The 12,339-nt window shown below is 35.8% G+C and overlaps 1 protein-coding gene across 1 annotated transcript in view; it reads left to right on the top strand.

The window, feature by feature from the left end:
• Positions 1–12,339, top strand: part of LOC126458479 (serpin B8-like) — a 266,413-nt gene that overhangs the window by 171,220 nt on the left and 82,854 nt on the right. The window contains exons 6-7 of the mRNA XM_050095572.1: positions 41–226; positions 7,671–7,815. Of these exons, the coding sequence (XP_049951529.1) occupies positions 41–226; positions 7,671–7,815 (331 nt within the window). The remainder of the gene's footprint in view (positions 1–40; positions 227–7,670; positions 7,816–12,339) is intronic.

Genomic DNA, 12,339 nt, shown 5'->3' with positions numbered 1-12,339 from the left:
TTCTATTAAATTTACAACAATAAACATTATTATTTTCTAGGGAGACCAGTTAAGCATGGTGATCATCTTGCCGAAGGAGAACAATGGTCTTAAGAAACTAGAAACAAAGCTTGTCGGTTTGAATCTACCTGATATTCTGAACAAAATGCGTAAAGTTGAAGTGAATCTCTACTTACCCAAATTCAAGATGGAACACAAAATAGATTTGAATGACAGTTTGAAGAAAGTGAGTAAATATACATTTTTTTTCCTTTAGTATATTTCTATTTTTCTATGCAGAGCTTGTTTACGCAAAGATTGCATCTTTGCATATAGTATTTTTCATTTACTTAAAAAACATTATTTGTGGAGAAAAGATAATTTTATATGTATGGTTATACGTGGTTAATATTGGTGAACTGCAAAAAAATGTCACCTTTCTCAAGTGGGCACCTTCAGGTGTTATGCAACAGGGCTATCACCATCTGAATAGTTTTGGGTTGTCCAATGAGCAGCCTCTTTCATTCTTTTCTTTCTTGTTTTATTCATTTACTAGGTGATTACCCAAAGCTGTATGATTACTTATTCATCCAGTCTTTTGTAAGATAGGAAAAGGAGTGAACTCCTTGTATAGTACAAAAAAATTACTTTATTTGAAGTGTTTACATCCTGCCAGAACGTCCTTACAACATTTTTACTTTGTTTACCTATTTTTAAAAGTATAATTACAGTATCAGGTTATCAGATAAAATCTTTTACAGATTCATTGTAATCTTAATTTAACACAGAACTTGATTATCAACAATGAGTTTGGTTTCCTCTCCATGTGCAAGAATGAATAAGTTATTGCGTGAATCAACTCTTAAGCAAGCAATGTAAAGTTACCTAGGGGAGAAACATATTGATCTGATATCAACTCCACAGTACTTAATAAACTCCTCCTGTAATTCAGTGATCATAGTATAAAGCACATGCATCAGTGGGAACTGTTATTTTTTAGAGTTAAAAGGGAAATTCATTATGCTGAGTACTGTTCATAGTTCATAGTTCCAAGACCGTACCCCCCCCCCCTTTTTTTTTATCAAGGGTGCTGCAAAGTTGCCTAGTTACATAAACCTTGAATATGGCAGAAATTTTTCCAGTAAACTGTGACGTAAATAAGATTGGGAGTGTCAGAAATTAGTCTTGCAAGCCTGAAAACTGTGGATCTGACACTAATATTGATTGTTTTTGATTATTTTTCATACAGCACTCTTTTGCAACCCACCCCTGTTGCCACAGGTGAAACGACATATAGTCTGTCACTAGAAGATCTAGCAATCTAAAAAAAATTGGAATTTGACACTAATTTCAGTCAACTTTGATTATTTTTGTGTATCACCTTGTGTATCAAGTTGTGGAAGATGATGGTCAGCTCAAGTGTTTTTCATCTTCCACTGACTCCCAGACATCTTTAACTCACTTAATCTACTCAAATGATCTAGCTTGCTTGCCGAAAGCCTCCCTTAGCATTCAGTAAAGTCAGCTGTATTTTTATAGAGCTTAAAACAAACTGAATTCAGGTCTCTTTGCGCCTTCAAGTGAACCATTTTGAAATTCTCAGATCTGATAGAACACTGTGTGAAGAAATCAGCAACATTCATGCTGACCCACTCACAGTGACTCACTGTGGGAGACTGGCAGTTGAAAGACACGAGAAGACATGCCTAGCAGCAGTTGGTTGCACTGCTGATTGGGTGCAATATTCGAATGTTTGAAAAATTTGGGTACCAGCTCTTTTACCATTCTTCTTTTCATCGAATTTCTCTTCCCAGTACATTGAATTTACTGTAAATAGTTCCCATTATGATGATTATTTTATTTTCACAGTCTCTTGTATGGTATCTATTACTTTCAGTACTAATTTAATATGATCAGATAATGCAGCTTACCTTTTAATTATTTAAAATGCACAAGAGTGTCATTACCTGTGTCACTGTAAATAATTTCTATCACCATAAATAATTTCTATTTTTATTTATTTATTTATCCTTTGACAAAGTACATTGTATGGATCAAGGTATATTTTCATTTCCTGCATTGACAGGTACATAGTTTTTACTGTCTACTGTTTAACAAAAATATAAATTATTACAAAATTATTATAGGGCTATTTCATATTAAATTAGATTTTGTACAATTCTTCTTTTGATACAATAATGGTATTGCAACTGTTTTGAACTGTTGTGCACATACATTCATTAACACTGTAATAACAGTTTTCTATTAGAAAATTTTTGAGACATTTGTTGAAAATAATTTTATTGTTTATTTCTGTCAAGGATGAAGGGAGTTTTTCAAGGGCTCTTGGTCCAGCATATGATGTTTTTTTTTTTTTTTTTTTTTTTTTTTTTTTTTTTTTTTTTTTTTTTTTTTTTTTTTGGCATTGTGTGTCAGCTTATGGAAGAGGTTCCGTTTTCTTGTGTCATGGTTCTGTTGTGTGTTGTTATCTCTAGTATTGGCAGAATATTTGAATTTTGTCCAACAGAGGAGTTCGTATAGGTATATACTGAGTGATGTTAGTATATTGAGAACTTTAAATGCTGGTTTACATGAATCTTTCCATTTAAGTTTGGCTATCATTCTTATGGCTCTTTTTTGTAATTTAAATACTTTATTAATGTTTGTTTTCGATGTACCTCCCCAAAAAATTATGCCGGAACTTAATGTCATATGAATTAATGCATAGTATATTGTTTACATAATGCCTGTATCTTATAGGTAGCTGAGTTTGTGCAGCACATATAGGTTTGCGCTGAGCTTCCCCCTTGTATATTGTAAATGCTTATCCCAGTTTACATTTTCATTGATAATTATGTATATTTGGTGTCCTCTGCTATGCACTCATCTATGCATACATTGATATCTTCACTGTGAAAGTTTCAAAGTCTAAAGTTTACGCAAAAGTGTTTTAGGAAAATTGTTGTGCAGGTTTAATTCAGTAAATCTTTGGATGGCATTATTTACTTTTACATTGGCTTTTATTTCTAGCTTTTCTGTATCTTTATCCCTGAACAGATGAGTTGTGTCATCTGGATAGGTAACTATACTACCATACTTAATCATAATTGGGATGTGATTTGTGTGTAGAATGAAGAGTATTGGGTCAAGAATGGGGCCTTGTGGCACGGAGAAGTGTAAAATTCTTGCTTTAGATCTTATTTTTTCACCAGTAGTTTTTGTAATTTCAGTATATTGACTCCTGTTTGCCAGGCATGAGAGAATCCAGTCTCCTGCATTTCCTCTTATGCCATGTACTCCTAATATTTCTACTAAAATTTTGTGGTCTACACAGTCGAATGCCTTTGTTAGATCCATAAATACTCCTACACATTTATTTTGAGAGTCCATGTTTGTTATTACATTTTTGATGAGATCTATTACTGCATCTATGGTGCATTTATCTTTCTGGAAGCCAAACTGATTCTTGTTGATTATTTCAAATGTCATCAGAAAAGCAACAAGTCTCTGTGCATAAGCTGATTCAAATATTTTGGGTATGACTGATAAAAGAGCTATAGGCCTATAATTTTCCGGATTGTATTCATTCCCCTTTTTATGTATTGGTTTTATCAGTGCTGTCTTTAAGCACTTTTGAAAAGTTCCTGCCAGGAATGATGAATTGATTAGTTGTGTAAGAGGTTTCTTGAGTTCCTGCATATGGTGTTTAATTTCTATACTTGATATTCTGTCAGTTCCACATGACTGTGTTTGTTTTACGTTTTTTATTATCTTTAGTTTTTCTTCTACTGTCACTGGGAAAAGTGCCATTGTTTTTCCCTGGGGATTAATAAACGTTTTCCATGTGTTATTGTATTTTTTCCTTTAGTTTTTCGCCTACTGTGGCAAAATAGTCATTGAAGAGATTTATGATTTTATTCTATTCAGTTATAGTTTTTTTGCTGATCGTGAACTGTATTTTGCTGTGTTCCTGTGAGGTGGAGGGCTTACATACTGTTTCTTCTTTCTGTTTCACAGTCAGTTACTAAATAACACCCGAAACTAACTCCGAGATAAAATCTGCAGGTGGCTTATTTTTTTCATCCAGATCTTTCTACATTAAGTTGATGATCTTCACTTGAAAAAGTTGTATTTTATGAAAATCAGTACAACACAACACTTACTCAGCATAAGTAAATTCTGAAGATCAAACAAATACGTTTTTACTTCGGTATAACTTCAGAAATGCATAAATTCTTGAAACTTTGTGCAAATCTCCTAAAACCAAACATCACAAACATTCAATCAGTTTTTCTATAGCACTTGAAGTAAATAAGATTCACATTGTTCATTTTATTTCTTTTTTTTTCATCATTCCATAACAAAGCTAGTTAATGTTTATCATAGTCTACAGCATCACTGTTTCATTTAAGTATGATAATGTTCTGATATACAGAAAAGCTCAGCACTTCCAGCAACACTCTATGGTGATGGCTGTACATGAAATAAACATCCATTATGATCTTATTGTATCCAAGGAAGTAATAGTTAACATTCTAGCAAGCTTACCAACTAAACCCTGTGTTCACCCACAGTTAAGATTAAACATTGTGTGCTACATCAACATGTGTTTCACTATTTCAGATTTGTTCATGTGGGGCTCCTGGAATTTTCTTGTCTCAGTTAACAAGACAGCAGAGTTTATACCGTAATATTGGCTAAAGCAACTCATATTGTGGCTAAAGTAACTCAGATTGCTTGAAAGTGAACTCTTCATCAACCAGAATTTCACAAACCAGCACTCCATTAACCTAAGAACAAAATGTATTTCATCTGTTGGTGCGATGTGATCTGAAGCAACACTAAAATCAACGTCACTTGCCTCATTATATGGCCCATATCAGATCAGTCTCTAAATGCTGCCAATGCTAACAGTGTTACCTTTCTTTACAACCACACAAGTACAACACTACACTGCACAAACACTAATTAATGTCATCCACACATTACAGGTGTACACTTATCACTTCCTACCAAGCCAGATTAAGGCAACATAAAGAACTTCCTCAGTTACCTTTCTGAAGGATTTCTGGTTGATCCCTAATACTCTTAGCACTAGAATGGAACTGACTATGATGTGATACGTACAAGGGCTAGTCATAAAGTTTAGATTATCACTTCAGAAAAAATCAAGGAGCAACCATGAAACTTGCCCTAGCTAGCCCATAGATGGCTCCCAACTGTCCCACGAACTTCTAGAAGCTTCCCCTCAACCCCCTCCCTGTCTCTCATGTCTCTCCATCCCTCACCCCACCTCATCCCATACCCTCAGCTCACCCCAGTACACCCACCGTGGACCAGGTAAGAGCTGGCAGTCGACTGAGCATAATGTAGCGAGACAGGTGTGTGTGTGTGTGTGTGTGTGTGTGTGTGTGTGTGTGTGTCGACAGGTGTGTGTGTGTGTGTGTGTGTGTGTGTGTGTGTGTGTGTGTCTTTATGTGCATGTTTTTCCTACACACTTGAAAAACGCAGTACCTTGTACCTTTTGTATGTATACCTATCGATGATGCAGTGCTTCTGTCTTTTGAGTCATCTCTTTTATTCCGGAATAATTCTGTATTTAGAATAAGCATTATAAACAGAATGTCTTTGTTTTATGTTTTGCTTTCAGTCACTTTTATATATGTAGCAGATTAAATGTATGTTTTCCACAGGCGTGGCATGTGATTTCCATACTAGCGAAGGCTGCAACAGTTATTGATTGGAACTAACCTAGACCTCGGATTATGCTACAGATCAGTCTGTCACCACAACCTAGATCTCAGGATGGGAGGGAGGGGTAATATCACACTCTAGCCAAACATTTACATACTGTTTCTTCTTTCTGTTTCACAGTCAACTACTAAATAACATCTGAAACTAACTTCGAGATAAAATCCGTAGGTGGCTTATTTATCCTCCAGTATCGCATTTCCCAACAGTTTACCACAACAAATCACACTAAAAACCACATTTTGGAGAGATCGCTAATGCATTATATGTTAGCTTTGCTGCATGCTTAATGTTTTTGCTATATGCATTTCTAAACTCCAAGTGTTTAGTGTTTGGTGTGCTCAAACCACAGTGTTTATGAGTTCACTTGACAAAACAGTGACATTTTCATGTCATGGATTTTGTGCTGCATTTGGCGGACATGAGCAACCTGGACAACTGCCATGGTAATTTACACACTCTATTTGTTGTATTTATACTTAAATATTACAAAAATATGCATTTTAAGTGATAAAGCACACACAACCACTCAGCTGTGTTGTCATTACCCTGTTAAAAATGCTTGTATACTCTTGTATGGATTTACACAGTTTTTGTTATGGATTCATGTTTACATTGGGTCTGGGTGCACCGAGTTCCTTTGCTTTCATCCTAACCGCATGCTCCAAAATTTTACCTGGTAAATTGCACACTGAATTCATATTGTGTTGTTTTTGAACTTGTGGTATGCTGCTGTTATTTGCAAGAACATCAAACTCACTAAACCTGTGCATGACACACCCACAAAAAGAAACTTGCTCATTACCTGCAGTCAGCAAGCAAGGAAACTAAAGTAATGGGACATATTTCCCGTATGGGGTATATTTCACATGCTTTTTCCTCTAATCATTCATGAAACTCTCACTAGGTGGGGATACTTATGTTATGTACTGTAGTGCACTCAGGCAAGACATTTGCAAACTTATTCCAAAGGTGAATAGAAAAGCCAATGGAAGAGAGAGAGAGAGAGAGAGAGAGAGAGAGAGAGAGTCTAAAACTATAACAGTAAATGTCCATTAATGATGCAACTAAGTATAGTAGAGATATACAGAGAGAGGGATTCTATAGTGAAGTTTCATTCACTTTTGATGTAACCAGTGGAATATGAAAATTGTGTGGAGGTTGGTAGGACACACTGAGGCTGAAACATCAGAGCCTTCGGGACACTCATAAGAGCAGTACTCAGGTCCCCAAACCTCTGTTACATAGAGCTAAGCACATTTTGAGTTGTACCCTTAAGGCTAGCTACTACATGTTCGAAAAACATTGCTTGATGTCACTTATCAGCGATTCTAAAAAACTGACTACCATTTATTAAATTTATGTAGGAAATATGCAAAATGTGTTTTGGTAATTTAAATTCTGTAATACATTACTGAGAAAATTTTTTAATATAAATTTTGGGATGGCTCCACCTGAGAACTTTTAATTACAAGCTGTGCTGGTTGTCCACAACTTCAAGCAAAATACTGTATTTGAATATTGACAGTGTGTTTCTACTTAAATTCTGTTATTTTAAAATAATCACTAAGTCCTTCCTAGGAATCTCACATTGGCAATAATATCAATAACTACTGCAATTTATGTAATTGCTGTTTATGTAATATTTCTTTTTGTGTAACAGCCATTGCCCCATATCTAAAAGACGTGTGAAGTTCTTGTAATTGGTTACTGCAATGAGAATATGTTCTTCCACGCCATAGTACCCAATATTTTTGCTTAGTCTTCAAACAAATTAATTAATTTGTAGTATGAAATATATTGTGGAAAGAGATATCAGAATTCCTAGCACAATAGTATTGATTTATTTTTTGTGCCCACCATTATATTAAAAAATAAATAAAAAAACTTATTGAAAGCTAGAACTTCCTAGTCTTAATGCTGTTGTTCTGAACTTGCAGCTGGGTATGAAGACTATGTTTGATGGAAATAATGCAGATTTTACTGGTATCAATGACTCAAAACCAGGCCTTGTTGTTAGCAAGGTCTTACACAAAGCTTTCATAGAAGTGAATGAGGAAGGCACTGAAGCTGCAGCAGCAACTGGTATGTAAATTGCTGTATTTATTTTTATTCTCTAGTGAGCATTATGGTCAATGATTGTCAGAGATAGTATGAAGTATAAAGATTTTGTTGACACAATGCATGCATCAAGTAATGCTGATTTGTTAGTCTGTTCAAAATACATTATTATACATCTACATCTACATACATTCTCTGCAAGCCACCGTACGGTGCATGATGGATGGTACTCTGACATTTCCTTTCCAGTTCCATGTGCAAGTAGAGGGAAAAAAAGATGACTCTCGATATGCCTCTGTATGAGCCCTAATTTCTCCTATCTTATCTTCATGGCCTTTATGCAAAATGTATGTTGGTGGGAGTAAAATCATTCTGCAGTCAGCTTCGAATACCAATTCTCTAAATTTTCTCAAATGTGTTCTTAGAAAAGAACATTTGTCTTCCCTCCAGGGATTCCCATTTGAGTTCCTGAAGCATCTCTGTAACATTTGTGTGTTGTTTGAACCTGTTGGTAACAAGTCTAGCAGCCCGCCTCTGAAGTTCTTCAATATTTTCCTTTAATCTGATATGCTATGGATCCCAAACATTCCAGCAGTACTCAAGAATCGGTCACACTAGTGTCCTATATACAGTCTGGTTTACGCATGAACCACACTATCCCAAAATTCTGCCTATAAATCGGAGCCGACCATTCGCCTTCCCTACCACAGTTCTCATGTGCTTGTTCCATTTCATATCACTGTCCAATGTTATGCCAAGATGTTTCAATGACATGACTGTTTTGAGCAGGACACTATTAATGCTGCATACAAACTTTATGGATTTGTTTTTCCTGATCATCCGCAGTAACTTACATTTTCCTATATGTTACACAATTCACATCATTTAGACTTTACACTATACTATACTGAACCTTCAGTTAATGAAATAATGGCTATAATATTCTTAATTTTTAACTCAGACAGTATGATCATGTTCAGATTTCACTTCTTTTTAGAACTAGTGTGTAAGTCTGTAATTTGTTATGGCTGGTTGTCTATGCAGTGACGCTCCTGCAATATTCATTCTGTAGAATATTTCTTGTTTCTGTATATAGCATGTTCCATGCAATTTATTTCCTGACCTCAAATTCTATTCTCAATCTTTCTCTCTCCCCACTCCAACTCCCCATCACCTTATCTCCTCTCTCTCTTATACTCCACCCTCAGCTTCATACATCTTTTCCTCTCCATTTACAACTGCTTCTATATCTGTACTCTGCAAACCAGTGAAACATGCATGGCAGCATGCACACCCAGTTGACAACGAATAAAGGTTTCTTTCTGTTCCAAATATGCATGAATTGCAGGAATAACAACAACTTAACTACTTCTGTGAGCACTGTAGTTAGTACAACCTTATCTTCACTGCCCTACAGGAGTGACATGAAGGAGCTTGTAGTATATTCCTATATTACTTAGTTCTTGAAACATGTAAGCAAGCTTTCATATAATAGTTGTCCGCCCCGGTAGCTGAGTGGTCAGCGTGACAGACTGTCAATCCTAAGGGCCCGGGTTCGATTCCCGGCTGGGTCGGAAATTTTTTCCGCTCAGGGACTGGGTGTTGTGTTGTCCTAATCATCATCATTTCATCCCCATCGACACGCAGGTCGCCGAAGTGGCGTCAAATCGAAAGACCTGCACCAGGCGAACGGTCTACCCGACGGGAGGCCGTAGCCACACGACATTTCCATTTATATAATAGTTGTGTAATGTTCCTGCTCACATATATGATCTAAGATAAACTTTCAGTTCACACATTGTATTGTACTCCAGAATGTTAATAAGTTTATTACAAGTAATAATAAAATAATTTTTTGAGTAGTTAACAATATATTAATGGTATTAATTCTACTTAACTCGATGAATTGAGGGTGTCCAACATTGTTGATCAAGCTAGTAAATCATTTTTTTTCACTGCAGTTAGTAATGAGATGGCTCTTTTGGAACATGTTACATTCTTGTGACATTAGAAATAACCTTTACATAATGAAAACTCTTTTCTGACATTCTTGATTTGTTTATGGTTTTCGCACTTCTCACTTACATAACTTTTCATTAGTAATCAGTATTGCAATTCACTGACAAAAACTGCATCTAACTCACAATTCTAGTAACTCCCTCCATGACAGCAAACTCTTTGGTCTAATATTGGTTATTGACCAAAGTCATTAAAAGGAGCTGAATTGAAATTGACTATAGCTGGCAGGCACAATCATGTTACTAAGGGAGCAAAGTGAGGCAGTGGCTGGTGCAACAGTCAATGCAGCAACACAAATAACTACTTATAACTGCAATAAGTTTTCATAAAATGATTTAAATAGTTGATTTACATGTTCAGATGTTAGTAGTGGATGAAGAGTGCCACTCACAGGATTTTCACCTTTTGCATTTTCAACATCATATTCCAGAACTGCATGTTAGTTAGTTTCATGTTCCATGGATCATTTGGATGGTAAATTGTAATGATGTGGAATGAGTAATATTATAATCACATTGCAAATTAATTTGTAAATATGGCTACATGCTGAACATTAATAAGACTTTTTAAAGTATAGAAGTGACTTCGTAATTCCTACCCACCACCTTCTACCCATCATAATAACAGAAATTATTCAGCAGAACAGGAGGAGTTGTCAAGGAGAAACTTTTTCAGTTTGTTATCAAATTTGCTCTTCTGTAGACATTTTATATCACTGGGTAAGTTTTCAAAAATTTTATTTACAGCATTGTGCACCCATTTTGTGCTAGAGACAACCTTATTGTGGAGTAATGAATGCCATTTTTCCTTCTGGTATTGTAATTATGTATATCATTGTTCGTTTTCAACTGCAGTGGATTATTTACAGCAAACTTTATGTGGGAATAAATACATTGTGAGGCATTAGTCAGAATTCTCAACTCCTTAAACAGATGTCTACAAGATGATCATGGATGAGCACCACATAATATTTTAACAGTACTGCAGAGTAGTCCTGCAGAAAAAACATAAATGAGAGACTAACACCAAAATAACATTTTAATTGGAAAGAAAATGCATCATTTACAACAACAAAACACAGTGCACACACAAATGTCTGCTGACAGCATAATGTGTCAAAGGGCTTAGGACAAAGACTATGCAATACTTTGTAACAACAAACTGCTTTCGATGGGCATGACATCACAACTATTTGGCCTGGTGTATATTAGTACACAGCCAATGGAGGGTACGGCAGGGCAGAGCAATGCAGGTTTTTGTGGCTCATGGGTGTAAATACAACAGTGCAAATTGGGGAGCAGGGCAGGGTTGGGCAGGACAGGACAGCAAAGTGCCTGCATCATCCTGCTGCTTCTGGACTACAGTTTCTTGCATGAGCGCCATGCAGCTGACGGGTGGCATACAGGCCACGTGCTCCCATGGAGTGTGTACAACAATGGAAACTGCCTCCCAGTATGTGCACACACTGTGTCGTGAAGTATTTCCTTCACTGTGCTGCCCTGCCCTGCCATTTGTCAGCTGTATTCCAATACACACCCACCCTTTACATTTCTAACAGGTCATGGGAAAATATTGCAAATTGTGGTTTGAGAAGCATTACTTTCAAAGTAAATTTCTTGTTATGCTAGATAAATTGTGTTGTGTGTAATAATGTGTGATGAATGTTTTAAGTCATGGAGCTTTTGACTTTCATTCAAAACTTAACACTTCGAAGACCAACCACTTGGAAAAATTTCAGCACAGATCAGCCATTTATGCCATTACTTAAAATTTTACTGGCAAATTTGTGTTTGGTATGTATTAATGAATAACACATGCTAAAAAAGACCAATCTTCAAGGTTAGTTTTTCATATTTATTTAAGTTCTTTCATAGTTTACAAATTATGCAGTAATGATTGCAGAAATTGTAATTATCATTCAAGAAAAAGTGTTAGGTGAGTTATTGAGCAATTTCACTTGTAATTGGCTGTTTTATGGAAAATTCGAAGTGTTCTGGCATGCAGGGAGATATGTTGCAATCAAGGCAATATCAGTTTGCCTCTTTTCTGCTTAGTTTTCCAGGGAATTGTCTCATCTTCTCCAAAGAAAGTGCCAAACAACTCTAATGTTCACTACTGCATCTTTTGAAGTGATTCTGTTAATAACAACAGCAACTGTATATGAATTTCAATAATTAACTTTTCTTATTTGTGTGTTCATGAACAGTGATGCTGCTATTGTATGATTACATCGCATATCTTATGCTCTGAATATCAGCTGTAACTGGCTGGTGAGATCACTCGACATGAGCTGTGACTGGCTGACAAAAACACATCATTCAGCACAATCTTGACTTCAATGCTTTTGAAGCTGCCGAGCTGTATTTGGTGGAATTTGTTTTTATACTTTCATGATATGAAAATATGTAGTATACATGTTTCCACACATCAAATATCTCTCCACAACAAATTGCTTTTTTTGCTAGGTTTCGTTTTCTAAGGTTTTGGAAAGTTCTATATCGGTGTATAAAACATTCATCATTCGAAGGA

Source organism: Schistocerca serialis, chromosome 2 (genome assembly GCF_023864345.2).
Source record: "Schistocerca serialis cubense isolate TAMUIC-IGC-003099 chromosome 2, iqSchSeri2.2, whole genome shotgun sequence".
Classification (NCBI taxonomy): domain Eukaryota; kingdom Metazoa; phylum Arthropoda; class Insecta; order Orthoptera; family Acrididae; genus Schistocerca; species Schistocerca serialis.
Note: the sequence above shows the minus strand (reverse complement) of the source record. Positions and strands in the feature narration are given on the sequence as shown.